The 20602-nt window shown below is 44.5% G+C and overlaps 1 protein-coding gene across 1 annotated transcript in view; it reads right to left on the bottom strand.

Moving 5' to 3' along the window:
- CPNE4 (copine 4) overlaps positions 1-20602 on the bottom strand; it is a 1493383-nt gene that overhangs the window by 798878 nt on the left and 673903 nt on the right. Inside the window, exon 3 of the mRNA XM_078663874.1 lies at positions 5389-5568. Coding sequence (XP_078520000.1) covers positions 5389-5568 — 180 coding nt within the window. The remainder of the gene's footprint in view (positions 1-5388; positions 5569-20602) is intronic.

The raw sequence follows: 20602 nt of genomic DNA, 5'->3' as shown, positions 1-20602 counted from the left end.
GGCGTGTCCTCATCTGCTGATTGGCAGCATAGAGGATTAGAGCGCTGGCCAGATGCTCCAAAGTGCGCATGTCAGTTTAGCCGGCCGTCTTGCAACGGCCAACCTGACATGCACACTTTGCAGCTCACCACACAGCTGTCTTAGCAAGCATAGACCTCCTGGGACTAAAGGAGCATCTGACCAACCCACTCCAACCAATCCTGATGCTTGTCTCATGCAGCATGAGAGCAGCACCAGGATTGGTTAGGGGAGTTCAACAGCAGACTGCAGTTTCACCGAGGAGGACAGGACGACGTGTGGCAGTCGGTAAATACTGTTTATTCAACTTTTAGTTATTTAAAATGTTAGTGTTATTTTGGGTGGAGGGATGAGTTGCTTTATAAAGGATTTTGGAGGGAATTAGTGTATTGTTTTGTGCTTTTGGGAGGAGATGTTTAATTACGGGCTTTTGGAAGGAGTGGGTGATTTATTTAGTTTTTTTGGGAAGTGGTGGGCACTTCGCTTATTTCACCGCTTTCGTGAGGTTGCCAGCCGCCACTGCTTCCACCTTATATTATACTTCATTTATTCAGCCCCCCGTGGAAGATGGTGTTGACTGCTGACACACTCTGGTGGAACAACTATGCTTTTTTTGATCGGGAACTGTGATTACTTCTGGTTTGAACTGAATATAAAAAAGCCATTTTAGATAACACTCTTGTTGAATGCGAGCTCTTATTGTTTTTAGCACTAGATGATGATGTGGTTTGATAAATGCTGCCTTATGAATGTTGCTTTAAAGAGAGTATGTTTGCCATCCAGGCTGCTTAGCCTGGGCTCCCAGGATTACCATCTCATCTTGTATTTTGGGTTTACGATCTGTATAACAGCCTCTGGAAATCTGGGACAATAAATCACCTATAATTCTTAGAATGTCAATAGAGATTTTAAAGTACATTTATGGGATATAAATGTATATTACAATGATTGCTGGGATAACACAGGAGAGAGTGACATGATGGAATTGTTCCCCAACTATGTAAGACAGAGACAGCCAATGTATACAAACCTCTGATTTATACTCATGTATACAATAAACATCCAAAATAGCACTTATTCTCAAAGCAAATTATTGTGTTCCATTACACCAGAACTGAGAGATGCCATTTGACAGGTGTGGCATGTATATTGTTTTTTACATTTGAATTCTTATTGTTCTGAAACAGGTCAGAAATTTATGTTAGCAAAGATTGCCAAGGGAAGATGTTTTACTTCCTCTCTGGGATACAAATGTGAAATAAAATGATTGTTGAGATGAAAATTTACCTAGGTATGTGTCCTAAATGCATTTATTGAATAAGACATTTTTGAGAACTATGTATATGCGATCAATCAAAAATGCTGCATGTTTGAACGCTAATGACTGGGACGGCCAAGTTCGACATTAGCAAAATGGGTATTACAGAAGTTCGCAGCTGGAAACGATGTACAGAGACCAAGTTTAAGTTTCAGTGGTGGACTCGGTATTAAAACATAACCTAAATGTTGGCATGAGTCTAATGCCAATTAATGGCATTTAATCTCGCCATATAGCATGGGCAGGTATTTATGAACCAACTTGGAATAATGGTGCAAATGGTTCTATTAAGCAATATGCCTGTGATATATCATATACAGACGCCCTTATGTGTGTAGGCCATTTTGATGGAAAATGATGTGCAACATTCTGTTCGTAGAAGCGGTTTTATGCAATTATGTTATTATTTATTTATTACAACTCTCTTTATTGACAGTTCAGTAAAATATAGGTACATAGGTTGATATTATTGGGGTGATTTTCACCAGGTGGTATAGGTGCTGCTAAACCCTGGATAGAAATTATGGGAATTGATGAAAGAACAATGAAAGTGGAATGAAATCATTATTTAGCTTGAGAAGGGCCGGACTGGCAGTAGCGGACACCGGGCATTTCCCCGGTAGGCCGCCAGTTTTAGGTCCCTGTATTAAAATCGGGCGAAACTGGCCCGAGCAAATAGCTCGGCTGCTCCCCCCGCACCCACCAGGGGGCAGGCCGAGCAGTTTGCCAGGGCCAGTTTCAGTTCCCAGTCCGGCCCTGAGCTTTTGTATTGTATATTGATAGGTACCAAATTGTACCCTGAAGTGCTTTGCTCCATAATATTACCATGAATTTGGTATAAGCATTGAATCAATCCCGCATGTAAATGAATAAGACATGGGGTTGAGATGTGGACTGTAAGACTCACACCCCTGCCATGCACAGTTTTCTCAACAATACTTTAATTTCAAATGTTACAGTGATATTATTGATGATGTCATAGAAGATGTCATGAGTAATGTAATATTTGTGGAATTTAGCAATACATGGTGAGGGCACAACTTATAGTTACCCTAGGAAACGAGTTATAGTTACTTGAGATAACTATAATTTCTGTGGTTTTCAGAGTTTAAAACATTACTTTGTTACTGAGCATTTGACCTAACTATAAAGTTACATTAAACGCTGATGTTTTAATTAAATTTCTAGGTTTTCTTTAATGTAATGTAATATTTTGTTACCATACATAAAGCCAACCCCCTCTGGCTAGGCCCTGCTTCCAACCCCCCTCCACAGGCAGCCAACCCAATGCTACTCACTGCCTTTGGCCATGAGCAGTGGGGAGTTGGCCACAGTTCAGGGCCTGTGGCCAACCCCCACATGCAGCCAGGCCCTGTGGCCAATCCCCCTGCCATGCACAGCCTATAGCCAGGCCCTGCTTACAACTCCCACAGGCAGCCAGACCCACAATGTTCATGGCCTTTAGCCATGCAGAGTGGGAGTTGGTCACCGTCTAGGCCCTATGGCCAACCCCACCATATGCCACAAGGCCCCATATCCAGCCCCCTGCAGGCAGCCAACCTGCGCTGCAACAGCAGCATTGCGTAAGGTTGGCCTTTGGGCCCTGGGGAACCTATCCCCTGTGGCAGAAACATATATCTTAAGGTCAGAAGGCGATACAGCCCCTCCCCAAGCCTTAATAGGCCTTGGGGACCCCATCCCCGAGGGCTGAGTTCTAAGGGGAGGGGTTAGTGCGGCCCCACTCCAGACCCTTATCAATCCCTGAGGACCCCATCCCCCGAGGCCAAATTGAGGAAAAAAGCAGACAGGTTCATGCGCCACTCCCTCTTCAAACTTTAACAGGCTCATAGGACCCCCCCACGAGCCTTATTAGGCCCCGGGGACCCCATCCCCTAGGGACGCAATACATTATAAAGGGGAGGTTGGAATGTGATCCCTCCCTGAGACTTATTAGGCCCTGGGGGGACCTCATCCCTGGGCCACAGGACATTATAAATGGGAAGAGTGCTGCATGGCTCCCCCTTCCAGGCCTTATTAACATTGAGGACCCCATCCCCTGCGGCGGTATCTAATTAAAAAGGGGAGTGGGCCCCCTCCCCAAGCCTAATATCTTGGTACCCCATCCCTTGGAGCCAGCCTTAAATGTAGGTGTTTGCCCCGGTGCCCACTGTGCACCCCCATCAAGTACCATGTTGGGAGCTGCGCGGAAGCCCCAGGACCCCTGCAGCTCCAGCCGACTCCCCTCATGGTTCTCCCACTCAGAGGGAGCAGCTAGCTTTGCATGCACCCTCCGGTCTGGAGCAATATGTGTTCTGTTTCCCTGTCCACATTCCTGCGGGCAGGGAAACAGAACAACAGAACACAGGTCTGCTCCCAACTGGCGGGAGCATGTTAAATTCTCCTGCCAACTGGGAGCAGGCTTGTATGAGTGCTCCAGTTTGAGGGGAGATTTAAAAATTCTCCTGCCAGGCAGGAACAAACATATGTTTGCCTGTCCGCCGAGGGTGGGTACAGAAACTACGGTGTCCATGGGGGTGGGCTCCCAGGGACTCAGTAATTGTGCAGGCCCCTGGGGATGGGGTCACTGCGGCCTTTAAAGACTCAGGGAGATGGGCAGCATTCCCCCCTTCCCTTTCAATACCTGTCACGGCCCCCTGTGGATCGGGTTTCCAGGGCCTTTTAAATTACTCCCTCCATTTATATTTATATTTTGGCCCTGGGGAGCCACATGCCTCTCTTCCCTTTACCACTATCTACACGGACCCCGGGCCCTGGCCACCCCAGGGGGTATTTTTTGGAAAGGTGTCGCAGCCTGAGCTTTTTAAAATAATTATGCAGCAGATTCCCAGATCCCCCAAGACTTTGTGGCACATTCTAAAAAAAATTCAAAGCAAAAAACATTGCCACCTATGCCTTTTTTGCATGACCTAATGCAGTCCATTGCTTACAGAACTCCATGTAGCGCGGCAGAGTTTTTGGTCTCCACCCAGGCCTAGTATTAACCCACCCCTGGTATTGTAATGGAATATCATGTCTTAAATATTGTCTGTCAAAAATATAGTATGCTAAATATTGTGCACAAAAACATCACCCCTATTGGAGTTAATAATTGAAAAGCTACACCGAAAGGAGTGATGTTTTTGTAAATAGTTTTGTAAATATTTAGACCATCATTTTTGTAGTTGATGATAAATTCTGATATGTAACCTACACTCATCAAAAAAATCCTATTTGGTTTCAGCTTCATTGGAGAGATTAAGACATACTATGATTAATAAAGCTGCTCTATATCTCTTACTTGAATGGGAGTCAGTCAATCCTTACTTCTGTCTTCCAAATTTCATATGTCTCGTTCTATCACAGGGATTAAGTAATCAAAATGCTTTATATAGAGACCTACCTAGTACACTGGTGCACAAAACCCAGATGGTGAAAAGCACAGCCGTCTAATCAATTTTTGATCTAAGAAAAAAGGTCACACCGCCAAGGAAGGACTCCTTGGAATAACTACTTGACAATGTCCGAATGACTTTCAAAGTTGCCTGTCTTATGGTCAAATACTTTCCAGGGTTCTCACGACTATCACAAACAAAAATCATTACATATACCACATGAAGGGTCTCACAGAGTCCGTAGCCGCACTACCAAATTCAAACTAATATCTAAAGCCAAACATTGTTATTGATCCCAAGCTGCCTTCATCTGGAACAAACTCCCTGATCACTTTTGGATCTTCAATGCTTTTTTCACCTTCAAACACCTGCTCAGGTGACATTTGTTAATGAAATGAAGGCCATTAGCACTTATAGATTATTAGTTCGAAGTGATCAGTTGCCACCATGAATGTCGATAAAAGAGAAACAATGGAGGAGATATGGTTGTTCTTTGTAATCTCTAACCAAATGCAACTTTGCTACAAAAATTATTCCCCAAATCATTTTAAAATATTGTCTACATATGAAATAATGTGGGACATTTTTATTCCATACTTTTGGATGGCGAACCATGCAAAGGACAATTTCAAACAAATGAAAGGATAAGGCAGTACTCACTTGTCCGAGAGTGCACTCCATGCCACCCAGAAAGTCTGCATCTTTCAACCCGTTGTGATTGCTGCTGATGTCGTGGACTTCAAACCGCAGTCGCTGAACCTCTTCAAAGTAAAAATCTACTGTAAACACTTTAGAAAATATGGGGTTTATGCAGGTCCGGATAACCTCTGTCCTGTCAACCTGTAGAAGGTAGAAAAAGCCACTGTCACTTAAGATGCCCATAGCCAACAATGAGGTCATTCACGTGAATGAGATTTAGAAGCAATAAATTATGGTATTCTACCATATAAAGTCTCAATACTATCACCCTAGCATAATATTGTAGGCAAAATATCAAGGTTGAAAAGATCCTAAATAAGTGTACGTAAGTATAGGTATACTTTCCTTAACTCCTCATATATGTTCCTTGGCCATATATCTGTGGCCAGGCCATGCGCTGAACCTTCTGCAGGAGCCCAACCCCTTCGGGCACCCAACTCTTCACCATGCACAGACTTTGGCCACTCTTGGCTTGGGTGCCTGTGGCCAGACCCTGCACTCAATGCGCCTGGATGCCTACCCTCCACTGCACACAGCCGTGTACGTCATGGGGTTGGGTGCAGGGCCTGCCAGCTCTATGTTTCTGTGCATGGCTGACTATGTCGTGTAACAATATATAGGGTGTCATTTTAAATAAGGCAGACCTTCTGACTTTGTTAAAGGGTCAGAACACAAAAATATAAAAAGTAAGCATGTTGGCTGTATCAAGGGTTCAGCACATCAACATATATAAAGGAGACCTATTGTCTTTGTCAAAAATCTCTGATAACTATAATCAAATGTATATTTTATAAATTCTCACATTGCAATGTTTAATAACAGTGATTGCCACATAATATTTTCAACTAAGTATTTAAAAACAAAACAACATTAACAAGTCTTTGAGTGCTTTTCTAACCTTTTCTGAGGCCATAAAATGCAGCCATAGAATAACTAATCACAGAGGGACGACACACTCCCATCTGAAGATCATACAGTCCAGTTTTGAAAAAATATGGCAAGCTCTCCTAGCATCATGGATTCAATGGCCCAGGAGACTTATTCATATAGTCATAGTGGGTAATGTTGCTTAATTTTACAACATACGGTCACTTACTTAAAACAAAAATTTCACCAAAGATAAGAACTCAGATTAACCATTATGTCCAACTCAAAGTAGATAGGGTCCCAACTGAGGACCTGACTCAAAAAGGTAAGCTTACATTGTTGTGTAAGTTTACGATTGTTCGCTATTCACAAAGGGGTTTACGAGTACTATCTTTGCGAGTGCGGAGTCTCCGCACATGAAAAGACCTCTCTTTTAAGTGCAAAGATTCATCACTAGTAAAGATACTACTCGTAAACCTCTTTGTGGATAGCAAACAATCGTAAACCTACACAAAAGAATAATTTTACCTTTGTGAATCAGGGCCTGAAATTGTTACCCGATAAAAATGTATCCCCCAATAAAGCGTTGCTGAATTGTAGCTCTTGTCAGATAAGCAGTGGGCATTTATCCTGCGTGGTTTTTGTATAATTACAAGATCACAAACTTGGCACGCAAGTCCAGAGAGTACAAATGCAGTGAAAAAATAGGTTCTCAACCCAGCAGCATTAAAATACAATTCTAAAGTATAAAAACAATACATATGCCACTTGCAAGTAAAACCCAAAGGGAAGAAGCCACCTTGTGGTGTTAGGACAAGTGCAGGTATGCAGCAGTAATAAGTTAGGGCCTGCCATTGACTGATTTACTAACCAGCTGATGCCACTTGACTTTGACCAAATCTACTACTGGAGGGCAGAATCCTCCATTTACATTAATTAGTCAATACGATGTGAATCATGTGCTATACTGATTATGGGGCATATTATCAAGGGGGTTTATCTCCGCTTTTTTGGCTTTAAAAGCCAAGAAAGCGGAGATAAAATTATCTCCCTATTACCTAGCTGTCGCTAACACCAGTTAGCGACAGCTAGTAGGAGATAGCGACCATCTTGGGCCCCACTTTGCATGTCAGTGATATTTATCACTAATGACATGCAAAGTGGGCGTGCCACGATGTTAGAGACTGGAAACAGTCGCTAACATCGCTATCTCCTATTACCAACTTATGGAGATATTCGCGCTAAGCGCGAATATCTCCAAAAGCTAACACCTGCCCTGAGCAGTTCTTAGCCATGTTATCCAATGGGAGGTGGATAACATGGGTAAGAGCATTAGCTCGGTAATGCATGAATATCGCTGACATTTCAGCGATATTCATGCATTGCGGCAGTTTTTTATCGCATTTGCGATAAACCTTGGTAATACCAAGGTTTATCTGCGATAAAAATCGCCGCAGCTCAGCGGTAAAATTTTGTCTCTAACCAAGCAATAGCGATAATTATCGCTATTGCTTGGTAATATGCCCCTTTGTTCTTTAATATTCAATAAAAAGTATTTATAAAAAGAAAAAAAAATGTAAATCTACTACTGGAAGGATTGTAAACCAGAGAGTAGCACGCCTCCCTGAAACAAAGTATCGCAAGGCAGTGTGACTTAGTAAATCCACAAATACATTATGAGTTGAGGTTTCGTCTAAAAGGTGATGCAGAACTGATACAAAATGTTAGTGAATCGGCGCCTATATTTGAAACCATACCAAGGGAGCTGAGGAGAAGAAGCAGTTTCCTCCAGTGATCTGGAGTACCATTTTATAGCTCCTGGGAAATCACCATCATGGAGCGTCAAATCGCTGTGGGATTCCTCTGGCGTTATTGCAATAAACCTAGCTGAATTTCCTCGCAAATGCTGGCGCTGGATAACATTGAAACTGAGCCCCAGGGAGAGACTGGCCACAAAGCCGCCATTTAGGTTGCGTCTTCTTCAAGATTTTTTTCATTAAACTTTCACAGAGGAGTTGTCAAAAAAATCTGACGACTGGCAACTGGATTCATTTGTGAAAATTACCAACGTGGGCTTGAGCGCGCTTTGAAGGTGTTCAGCTGCTGCTTGCAGTTTGTTCGCGCAGCCATTGATCACTGTCACCGTTTGCCATTGTAAAGTGACAGCCTGTTGGCTTCGTTCCTTTGCCTCAGTTTTCATGGTGTGACGCAGCTGCTCCAACGTCCCGGGAGCTCCCGCCGTTACTTATTCCAATCTATTAAACGCGGTCCATGCAGGTAATAGCAGTGGGGCCGGGTGGGGAGGATTTCGACAGTCGCCATTGAGGGAATATACTAAATAATTAATTTTCCCCTTGTGCTCGTCTGTCGAAATTCCCCCTACCCAGCCACACCGTCCCACAGCTCTTACCTGCACGGGCCGCGGCTGCTAATAAATACAGAAGCCTCAGTCCCTGTGCAAACGTCACTTTGTTAATACTAGGCCTGGGCGGTAAATTGGGTTGCGCTCACGGAATTTGCGGAATTTGGGTAATTTTGCGTAGCGCGAAGAAGGCGAAATTGCCAAAAATAGCGCGATCCGCAGCTTCGCTGAATTTTTTGCTTGTTCGCCCTTTCAAAATGAGTGTTCGCGAGATATTTCTCCCCGAGCACGTAAACAGCGTTCGCGAACAGAAAAAAAGCAAAGTGAACAGGCAGAACAAGCAATTCCGCATGTTCGCAGAACTTTTGTGTGCCCGCGGAGATTTTTTACCATTTTGCGGAGCTTTGGGTAGCGCTACTACGCAAAGGCCGCCCACCCCTAGTTAATACATGTGAGGATTATATTGCAGCATAAGGAGGTACTCTCATTAGGGAATGCTGAATGTGGGCATGGAAAATGGAGTCAACACTTTCCTAGTTGTGCTCAAGCAAGTTGGGGGGTAACTTTCACAAATAGTATCTCTGCCAAAATGTTTTTTCCTAATGCCAGGAATGCCCACTCTTCTAGCAGATGTCAGGTGAGATGTTGGAATTCCAACAGCGTTGACTCTGGATAGAGTCAGTGTTGGTTGTCTCACAAAGGCTTGCACAGTGCTTTAAATGGGAAAAAATAAGTGCAGATACTCATTAAAATGAGCTAGAGGTGTGGTGAGTGGGCGGGGCAAGGCTGGGGCTAAGGGCAAGACATGATGATACTTAAAGACTTCTTGGACAGTTGCAGCAGAAACCAAAACACGTGAGAAATTAGTTTATATAAACAAAACAGGTTAACTTGTTACCGAAAATAAAATCCAAATGTGATGAATATTTACATTTCCATGTTTTGTTATATTTGCAGCTTCCTTACTGTTATTTCTTGTTGTTTGGTACAATACTATAATTTCTCAAGTTTGCACGCAGACAGAAAGAAAGAGGCAGACATAAACAGACACTCACACAAAAGACTCAGGTGGGATTAAAGCCATTTTAAACTGCTTACTTCCCCATGACTTTCTTAATTGCTGCTGCCACTGGGCTGCCTGGATTCCTGTGTTTGCACAAATGCTCACAAGTGTGTATGTGATTGGCAGCACATGGCCTGGATGGATCCTGCTCTATCAAACACAGCATGGTGGTGAATAGCCAGAAATTATGCAAATGAGCCCACGCTGAATAGTTTAGCGGGGACTCAGCTCAGGGTTACAGAAGGGCCTTGGCTGCCAGAGACAGGCTCCTTTTTGACAGCCTAGTGCTCACCAGTGCTAGCAGCCAGTGAGCCTACCTTCAGTGTGGGTACTCTCCTCAGCACTAGAGAAGTGGCGATGCTCTCAGTGAGAAAAATAAGAAGTGCCTGTACTCAGGGCCTGTGAGTATAGGCCAGTGCTTAATTTGTAAAGGAATAAGTAGCAGGGCTCTCGTCGGGATACCACTTCCACTTGCATCACACAAAGTTGGCAATGACAATACAAACACAGCTACTAATCATCACACACAGCTGTCGTTGTGCTCATACCTAAATGAGCCGGACAGCGCCACCATGTGTCAGACTGTCATAAGCCCCAGTGCTGGCAATTAGGTGCCTGTGCTGAGCACCTGAAACCACCGGCTCAAATTAAGCACTAGTACAGGCTCATTTAAAGAACTTGACTTGCATGATCTACACAGAGGAAGGGCCTGACTTAACGCCTCACTCTGCCACAGACACGGCCACTGGAATTATGCATCAGGGGAAGACCAACTATGATGGCAGGATTGACTAAATTATGCAAATTATTTGTCCTAGTCCAGCACTTTTTGTGATAATATTACCTCATTATTGTGTCACTTTTACACATATTAACTCTACCTGGGCAAAAGTTTCACATAGTTAGTACCAGTTTGCTACCCATAGACAGAAATAAGCAACAGAAAGGTGACCAGTCAACCTTTGCGAATGGCATTCTACAGCCCAACAGGGGCATAATAGAGGCTCCCATAGCCCCCGCAATGCGGGGAGGCTCGACACACCATTATTAACCCCTTGGCTGCGGGGCCGATTCCCCCGCTGTGCAGGGGGGAGGGGAGCGCGCACCGCGCTCCGGTGCTCATGACGAGCTCAGCTCGTCATGAGCCACGTTTCTCGTGTGCTCATGACGACCTGAGCTCGTCATGACCACGCCCGTTCCTTAGAACGCCCAGCACAGCAGGGGAATTAGCCCCGCACCTGAGCGTTCTAACGGTCATGACGAGCTGAGCTCGTCATGAGCGTCGGAGGCGTTAATAACTTTTGATCCATTTGAGCTAGAAACTTTTTTTTTTAACTCTGGAGATTATACAGCAAATGATGGATTACATGGCAAATGAAGCAAATCTATAGTTCTGCAGAAAAAATTAAAGTCGCAAAATCATGCAATTCCAGTAGTCCTGAACATAGGTTGTTGTAAGTGTCATTCACATAATGATCAGTCATTGGTTGGTTGTATCAGTCATGAAGTGTGGAGCTGTGTTTGTTCAACAGCCTATACCCATTTCATTGACATGTTCTATGTGGTGAAGGTTGCATCCTTTTTCTGTGCACATTGCTGGTAAGGCTGAATCTTGCTCCCTCTCTGTCCATCCTCTCCTCTCCCCTCCCCTTCCCATAACCATATCTTATTCAGACATGGGCCACGTTCTGCATCCTAAGTCCTTGAGCCTTAAAAGGCTGTGGCAGAGGCAATTGGCTTGTCCCAAGGCAGGCACAGATGTCTGCAGAGCCTATATCCAATCAGATTTATTGAGTGGGAAAAGGGTAGTGCTTAATTTGAGCAGGTGGTTTCCGGTGCTTGGCACCAGCACTTAATTGTCAACAGTGGTGCTTACGACAGTCTGACACATGGTGGAGATGTTTGTCTGATATAGAGACGAGCACAATAACAGGTAGTTATTAAATCAATATACCTTATGCATAGTATCTGCCTTCCAAGCCATTCCTACAGCTTTGGGGGCCTGAAATAATCTGAATTGTCACACTTGTAGGGTTTCATGGTTAGTAGTTTTGTTGGTTCTATTACAGCTTGATTACTGAGAAAGTAGTTATGATGTGTAAAAGTGGTCTGGCACCTAGCAGTAGCATGATTATTAATAATCACACTTATCCTTTGCCGTGAAAGAACCGTCTTTAAAGAATGGTATTTTGTTTTTCATAAAGCGCACTGGACGAATGAATCCAGGGCTTGTCCAGCTTGGCTACTGCTTGGTGCCAAACCAAGCGTAAATATTATAACAACTTTCCCCTTAAGCTAACTGGATATGGTACCCACTGATTTAGCCACATCCTGGATTAGATGACCAGCTCAGGTGCCTCCTAGAATATTACATCCTGATAATGACCCTTTTCTAATTAATTTTGCAATGTGGTTCGAAACATCGACAAATTCTACTGTGGACAGTGTCTTACGTTTGATTGTGGATTTCACCACTTGTATTACAAGTGTTGTAGACATGATCACAGTGTCCCTATCAGTCATATGTGTATATTGCTATGTGCACACCATATGCGCACTCTATTCACTTGCACTGCGCTGTCACTAAATAGCAACACCTAGTTAAGTTACTTTATTGATATTATGAATCCTAGTTATTCAAGAACAGGATTTCTGTCTAAAAAATAATAAAATGCACGAAGCTCATAACAAACCTTACTTGTAAGAAGGGTTCTTTACAACTATCGCAGTCGATGTCAAGGGCCACACTTCCGCCACGGGACCACTTGTGTGGATAATAATTCAGGACCTGATAGGCATGCTGTTCTTTCGTCACCCTCCACTATAGTTGTGTTGTATCATTGTGGTCTTGCCCTCCTCACCCATCTAGGCCTTCACCATTCAGCAAGTCATCTATCCAGGCACGCTCTCACCCCATTCATTCACCCAAATGGGCACTTAGTCACCCATCCATCCATGCACTCTCTTGCTCATCCATTCATCCATCAGCACAGTTGCTCATCCATCCATGCATCCACTCCTTCATCCAACCATTGACTCATCACCCACACCCACTCCACCAATCCACAATTTCAGTTATAAAAAAAAGTCAGATCTATTTTAATGGGGAAAGTCTGTATTATACAACACTTCCCAGGGATGGATTGCTGTTTTGTATCAGCATGACAGCCATAGGAATTGAAGGGTGATAGCGTTGCCAAATATAGTATCAATCTATGTATCCATCTCAGAATACTAAAAGCCTGATTCTGTGCTGCTAGGGTTGAAATCTGTAACCTGAAATGTACAACTCCCAGGAGCAGTCTCAGGAAATGGATACTACAATGACATGATATGATTTAGGAAGCGACCCTGGGAACTCCATGCTATTCGGATCAAGTTTTATAAATGATGTGACATGGAAGCCACCACATCCTGATTTATTTTGAATGTTGCCACTGAACAAAATTGGGCAGCTTGGGCTCTGTTTAGCAGCATCTCTCCTGGCCCACGCACCCCCTGAGATACTCAAATTACAGACAAGCCATCTTCTGATTCACATGGCCCTACACCAGGGGTCTTCAAACTGTTGGGTGCAACCCCCAGGGAGGCCATGGAGGGATACAAAGAGGGTAGTGCATTCCCAGTCACACTTCTGCCCAGGCCCACATGACTACAAGGGCTTCAGCCCCCGTCCTCCCCAGTCATGTGTCTCAGCCTGGGCTACTGAAGTACCGCTGGAGCTAATGTGGGCTCGGCAGGGCAGTGTCTGGAGTATTATCTCCGGCATTCCCGAGTTTTTCACAGGTCCTTAAAGACCATTTGCATATTTACATGCCTTTGTAAACTGGTTACAGAGACTTTTCTTTTTTTTCTGGTGCCATTACCCTCAGGGCCCCCACTCGGCCTATTCCTTACATTTATATTTGACATTTACTGCTGCAGTGTGAGAATGCATTTAATAGAAAGGAATATAAAGTAGGGTTGCCAAAAGCAAAATGCCTGCCATGTGTTGTTTAAAGAGCCTGCAAAGACCTCATATTGATACTAAATAGAGTTAAAAATAAAAAAGTATGTATTCATTTGTTGTGTGAATTTTCTGTCTTTTTTCTCTTTAATTATCAGTCATGGATCATTGAGGCAGCCCTAGAACACAATTAAAAGTGCATTATATGTATATTTGCTGCTCTAAGTATGCACAGATAAGTGCTGAAAATACAGCTTTTGGTGACTGCTTATTTTTTTACTGTCTGGGCCATCAAAATAATGAGCTGGCTACCCTAACCATAGTACTGGAAGTTTGTTGCAGGATCAGCATATTATTTATTTCCTCCACCATCGATTCACAATTAATGTCATAATAGCAACAGTTTAACTTGTATCTGAAACCCTACACCGCCATCAAAAACATGCTGAGTTACTTCATGTGTCTGAGAATGCACCCTGCATTCAGACAACTCACTCCTCATTCTCAACTTTCACTTTCACGCTCTTGCTGCACTCATAGCGATCACAATGCACTCACACTGATCGCCATGCACTCATACCATTCACCTGCTCACCCTGCACTCACAGTGATCACTCTGCACTCACCATGCACTTGCGCTGTTCACTCTATACCTCACCCTGCAGTCACATGAGCACACTACTCATCCTGCACTCATGTGACACTTCACTCACCTGCCCCCTCACTGCTCAATCTGCAGCTCACTCAAACAAGCCCATCACTAACCATGCATTAAATTGTCCCACTCTGTACTTACATCCGCACCCAAATTCATATGGTCACCTCACTCACCCTTAAGTCACTCCTTTTACCCTACTCTCACACTGTTGCATCGCTCACCGTGCACTCACATGGGCACTATTGTCACCCACACAGTGCAGAGGGTTAATGTGCCTGCTACAAAGAACATGTAAAATGCAGATCACAGAACTGAGTGTGAGTAAACTAAGAGTAGCGGTATAAAAACAATTACATTTTTATCAGAAAGGTGCTATAGAGAGAGGAGGTGCATTGTTGGTGAGTGGTAGTGTGGGAATTCATGGAGAAGGAGGAAACGGGAGGGGGGCACCAAAAAAATTCTGTTGCACCATCTGCGACCAGTGCTAGGGCTACCCTGGCTGGAAGTGTTAGCCCCCCCGCTCCCCAAAGTTCAGGTCTAGTGGCTCCCCTGCTTCTGCCTATCATAATTATTTACATTTGTAGTGCACTACTGTTACCAAAAGGTGTCATGGGGCTACTAACCATCTGCTGCCTGAAGGCAAATGAGAAACACACAGAAGGGGAAGGAGAAGCAACCAAATGGGGTAACCTACAGAGCATTGAGCCAGATTGTTATATCTTCCTAAAGGATAATAGATTCTTGGTGGAGTGAAGCAAAGGAGGGTGCAAGTTCCATAACTGGGTGGCCTTCACCAAAACAGCAAGACAGGCAATTCATGCCTTCCTTAATTAGGGAACAATAAGCAGAGTGGCATAGGCCCAGAGGAGCATAAGGGTCCGACACGTATGCTCGGTGAGGAGAGATGAGAGGACAGCAAGGGAGTAAGAGAATTTGATTGAAGAGGTCAGGGATGAGGAGAAATGTGAAGTGGCGAATGAAAGTGCGGACACGCAAGAAGTGAGTGTGAGCAAAAGGTGAGGGCTTCTGTTAAACTGTGAGAGAAGATAGCTGAGAGATGATATGTGACCTAAAAAGATAATTTGATGAGACATGGGACACCCCGCTTGGGGTAGCTGCACTTTCAACAAATGCCTTTATTAATATTATGGGTGAGGTACAGCAACAATAGGGTAAAAGAGGGAGTACTGGGTGGGTGCTGAGCAGTGATTCATTTGTGCAAAAACATGTACCAGGGCCCTTACCAGTAGGCCACTGCAACTTTAACCACCCACCCATTGCCTTGCCTGCGCGGCCAATGACACTACATATGCAACCACCAACCACAACACTTGTACAAATGTGACTATTCAGACTATTTCAAGCCCCCAAAGCTATAAGAATGGCATGGGTGTCAGGAGTTTATCTTTTTTTTTTCCCACGACCTTTATTGTACTCCACATTTATACACCGCGTCTGGCCTACAACCCCTTGGGCCGGCCGCAACGTAGTCACAGTTATTCCGTAAAATCAATAATAACACGGCCCATGTGCCGACAACCCTGGGGCACGCCGGCGTTCCATAATCATGAGAGTACATAAGACACAGAAGGATCATGAATCTAATTAGGTCCATTTTCTATTTTTAAATTAACTAAACTTGTTTGTATTGCAGCAAATAGAGAAGACGACATAAACAGTCATGTGTGTAGTGTTGTGAAAATAGGTAGTGCAGAAACAGGTAAGTCCCCATCGAAAAGCCTTCTGCAGTCACAGGCTAAGTACCAGAAGGAGCCAGAAAATAAAAACCCACCGTACAGTACTGAATCATGGGGAGGAGACTCTTATTCCAAAAGGGCCTCATCCGAGTCAATCTGGGGAGGTTCACAGATATCTCCTCTGAACTTGTTCCACGCCCCCCAGATCTGCCCCCATTTCCTGGGGCATCCCCGATGTACAAACACCGCTTTCTCGGCAACCATCGCTACGTCCATGTCCCTACAGAGTTTATCATTTTTAATGTATATTTAAATAGTAAACAGCTGTTCTGCTCACCTCTAAATTACACAAACAGAGCCACCATGGAGAAGACTGTCATAGTGCCAGTGTGCACAATTAGGTGCCAGTGCAGAGCACCAGAAACCACCTGCCCAAATTAGGCACTGGTGCTGAGGTAACAGGGCAGAGGGATGTTGGTTCGAGAAGGTATGGAAGAACAAAGGGGAGATGTGAAAGAGGAATCGGGGGACTGGAGAGGTGTAAGATACAAATAGACAACAATTTTAATGGAGCGACGAGGTGAATGAGAAGTGCTGAGGGGAACAGGAGGTGACAGGGCCTGAGAGGCCATGAGATAAATGTGAGAGACTGTTATAGATGAGGGCAGTGAAAAAACAGAATGACAAGAGGTGATTAAAGGTGAAGTGAGAGGTTGAATGGGAAGAGATCAGAAGTTGTAAAAAGGGGTGAAAGAAAATGGCCTGCAAAGTGAGAGAGGGATCCGCGGTTGGGAGAGGAGAGGAGAGAGGGATGAAAGGGAAGGGGTGAGAGGAAAGCGGCATGGGTAAACTGCCTAACTCTGCACAAGACCACCAGGGTTTTAAGGGACCCCTTCTGCTCCCAGCCAGGGTCAGGTGAGCTTCTAATGTGGCAGCACGTATTCCTACGGAGTGGGAGGCCCTTCACAAGTGTTGACTAGACATCTTTTTGATGTTAATTGCTGTATTTTGGTTATAAACCGGTACTGATGGGGTGAAATCTTTCCTCAGTGTTATTGTGTGTAAAAAATGTCAAAATAATAAAGCAATGCTATCCCAAAATACGAGGCATCACACAACATTATTTACATGTTCTTCCCACACAATTTAGTCAAGCTTGTCGCATATTTTGGTCCTCCCCAGCCCCATGATTTCAGTGGCCCTGTCTACAGGTTTAGAATTTTTTGTCAGAAGGGTGTCCTTACACTTGAAAATGTTGACAGGGGGAGGTCTCGGCATCCAAAAGTTTGAAGACCTCTGCCCTACTTGATCAGTGATAATATTGCCTGTGGACACCATCAAGCTGCTGCTGGGACAAGCAGCCCACTGATGGACAGGCATTCTCCATCACAGGATGTGACACCAGAGACATCACCAGGATTCAGACCTGCTACTCTTCTGGTGAACGTCCACTGTCTCTACTGAGCCCACACTGTTGTCAGTCACCATGCATGTATTTCTTGCTGAGGAGGAATGTCCCAAATTACTTCCTGGTATCATCTTTATTCGTAGCCGCACTCGCCCTCATCCCAGTCATTATTTGTGAGGTGCAGACTCGCCTTGAGCAGGGCCAGACTGAGAACCAAAACCGGCCCTGGCAAAGTGCTGGCCCACCCCCCCCCCACTCCCCCCCTACCCCCACCCCCCTGCCCCCCGGGGAGGGGTGCCGCCGAGCTCTTTGCCAGGGCCGTTTTTCGTCCGGTTTTGTTACAGGGCCGTTTTTGAAAAAACGGCCCTGTAACAAAAACGGCCCCCAGGGGCCTCAAATCAGCCCCCCACCCGTGCGGTGCACCGGGGGATTGCCCGGTGCCTGCTACAGCCAGTCCGGCCCTGGCCTCGAGACAGGAGTCTCCAGGAAAAGAATGCAAAATCAACCCCAATCCGCCCACTACCATGTGTCATATATAGACTGACATTTCCAGCATCCCCCCGACATACTACGACTCAGCAAAGCCGAACAGTCCAGGGAAGGATGGGAACGCTGTAATCACTTACCTATTTGGGTCCTCCCAATCCCCACGGACAAGGCAGGGGTGCACACCTAAGCTCTATCAGACTTACTGTAAGCATCACTCCCCGCTAACCAGCCACCAAAGTTGCACGCTGGGTGACTACCACACCCAAGGTCCTTACAGGCATTGGCTCCAGTCCTGACCTTCACATCTACAAATGATTATTTTCAGGTGTATCGGTTAGTTAAATGGAAAAAAAAGAAGAATAAGTCAGCCATGATGCTTTAGGTTATCACACAAATATCTGGGACTGGAAAGTGTGTCTGCAATGACCTGGAAGGAGGTTGTCACCGTAGGTGTTTAACTTTTAAAATAAGTGCTGGTGCCCAAAGTTTTTCTCAAAAGCCTGCAGCCGGTTCTGATGAAGGTTGGCACTGCTAAATAACAAGAGAGCAAAGTCTGGATTCCACCTCAGGAATCTTCCTTCCACAACTATGCACTCGCGCCTCCATTACCATTACTTAACTTTTGCAGATTAATTAAAATCCCCGATTTGCCCCATTATCACTATTTTTCATCTTTCTCTTCCTTCTCCTTACCTCCTTTTGTTGTTTTTTCTTTCTTTTGCTGTAGGTCAAAGTCTGAAGAGGTAAGAGAAGTGTCGCCCCGACACTAGTGACAGTGGGCGCCACCTGCAACCACCGGTTCAAATTAAGCATTGGTGATGACCCCCGCTGCATGGCTGGGGCGCGTGTGCTGTTCAGTGGGCTTTGGTTGTGTAGATCTCAATCAGGTTGGCTGTAGTTTACTTCCCAGTGACTTATTGTCAAAGCCAAAACCACGCACTAAAATAATTGTGCTGACCTCTGTCGCATGCCAAAGAATGTGTTGTTTGTTTAGATGTATGAACCATTGGTTTGTGTAATCCAAATATAGCACAGAAAACAATCTTTAACAGGCACATGCCTCAATATTGCATTTTGCAATTCCTTAATTGCGAAAAATAAGGAATCGCAATTAAGGAATTGCAAAATGCAATGCATCAAGAAATCGCTAAATAAATTGCGATTTCTTAATATTCCTTAATTGCGACTCGCAAATTGCGAGTCGCAATTAAGGAATACCTCCCAATTAATTCCTATGGGCATAGAGGCCCATAGGAATGAATGGGAAGACATTCTCAATTTGCGATTAGCAATTAGCGAATCGCAAATTGAGAATGCGATTTCAAGGGTGCAGGGGTGTCCAAAGGACACCCTGTTGCACCCCTGAAATCAATCTGTGCACATATGTTGTGCACACACGTGTGTGCACAACATGAAACATTGAAAAGTTTTGTCAAATTACTCATGGTAATTTGCTCCCCTTATTTGCGAATTCGCAAATTTTTAAAGTTTGATGCATTGCATTTAAGGAATCTCAATTTGAGATTCCTTAAATGCAATCGCAATTTAAGAAATCTCAATTTTGCGATTTCTTAAATTGCGAAATTACAAAAATGTTAATGCATCCCAAATATTGGAATTGCATTCGCAAACGGACGAATTTTGCGATTCGCACCATTTGCGAATGCAATTTCCTTTGATGCATGTGCCCATAAGACTTTACCGGTGGTTGTATGCTCTCGGGATCGTTTCTGTGCGCTTGGCTGAGTTAATCCTCGCTGGAAACTTCCAGAAGCTTCCCCGGAGCGCGCGCTGAGGCGTGCTTTGCATCGGGAGTCTTGTAAAACACACAGCTCTTTGCAGTGTTGCATTAGCGCGTGAACTGTGGGGTGCTCGCTCTGGGCGTCGTGTGCAGCACGTGTTCACACTGCACAAAAGGTGCTGGTGCCACTTGGCAATCACGGAACAGATGCCACGTAAGAAGCGTATTAAAGGACTCCTCTGAAAAGTGGGAATGATGCCAAGGGCACCTTAGCCCATCTGGCCAAGAAGAGGACGTGATGCATCCTTGTGTGTCACCTCCAGGAGAGGCCTGGCAGCAGGACGAGCTGGCTCTGTATGACAAGGCATTGGGCTGCATTTGAATGACGTGCCTGAAGATTTGTAATATGTTCCGTAAATATATATCCATATATACTTGGAGATTGTCAGTTATTGGCACAAGAAATGCATAACTGACTGAGTTATAAAGCTCACACACACGCCCACCACACACAACAACCACACACACACGATGTAGTTATACAAATTGTAGCATTTCTTCATTTCTACCATGTCAGAGAAAAGATTGTGGCCCAATATATTTCACTACAGCAACCGCATTTACATATTTATTACCACAGTGCAAGAGTTAAGTCCCATATTATTAACACAATAGAGCAACATGACATGTGGAAAACTGTTTACTGCCGCACTGATTGCAGGTTACATTGGCTTTACACAGCGAAACAACTCTGCTAATAGACACAATGCCTCCTCTGTGAATTAAGCACACTGCAAGAATTGAACCCCTTGCATCCAGGTTTTGGGTGCATGCCAGCTGCATCAGTTACAAAGCCAGCTGCATCAGTTACAAAGCCAGTTGCATCAGTTACAAAGCCAGCTGCATCAGTTACAAAGCCAGTTGCATCAGTTACAAAGCCAGTT

The sequence above is a fragment of the Lissotriton helveticus genome, chromosome 10, assembly GCF_964261635.1.
Source record: "Lissotriton helveticus chromosome 10, aLisHel1.1, whole genome shotgun sequence".
Lineage (NCBI taxonomy): Eukaryota > Metazoa > Chordata > Amphibia > Caudata > Salamandridae > Lissotriton > Lissotriton helveticus.
This window is presented reverse-complemented; position numbering and strand designations above follow the sequence as displayed.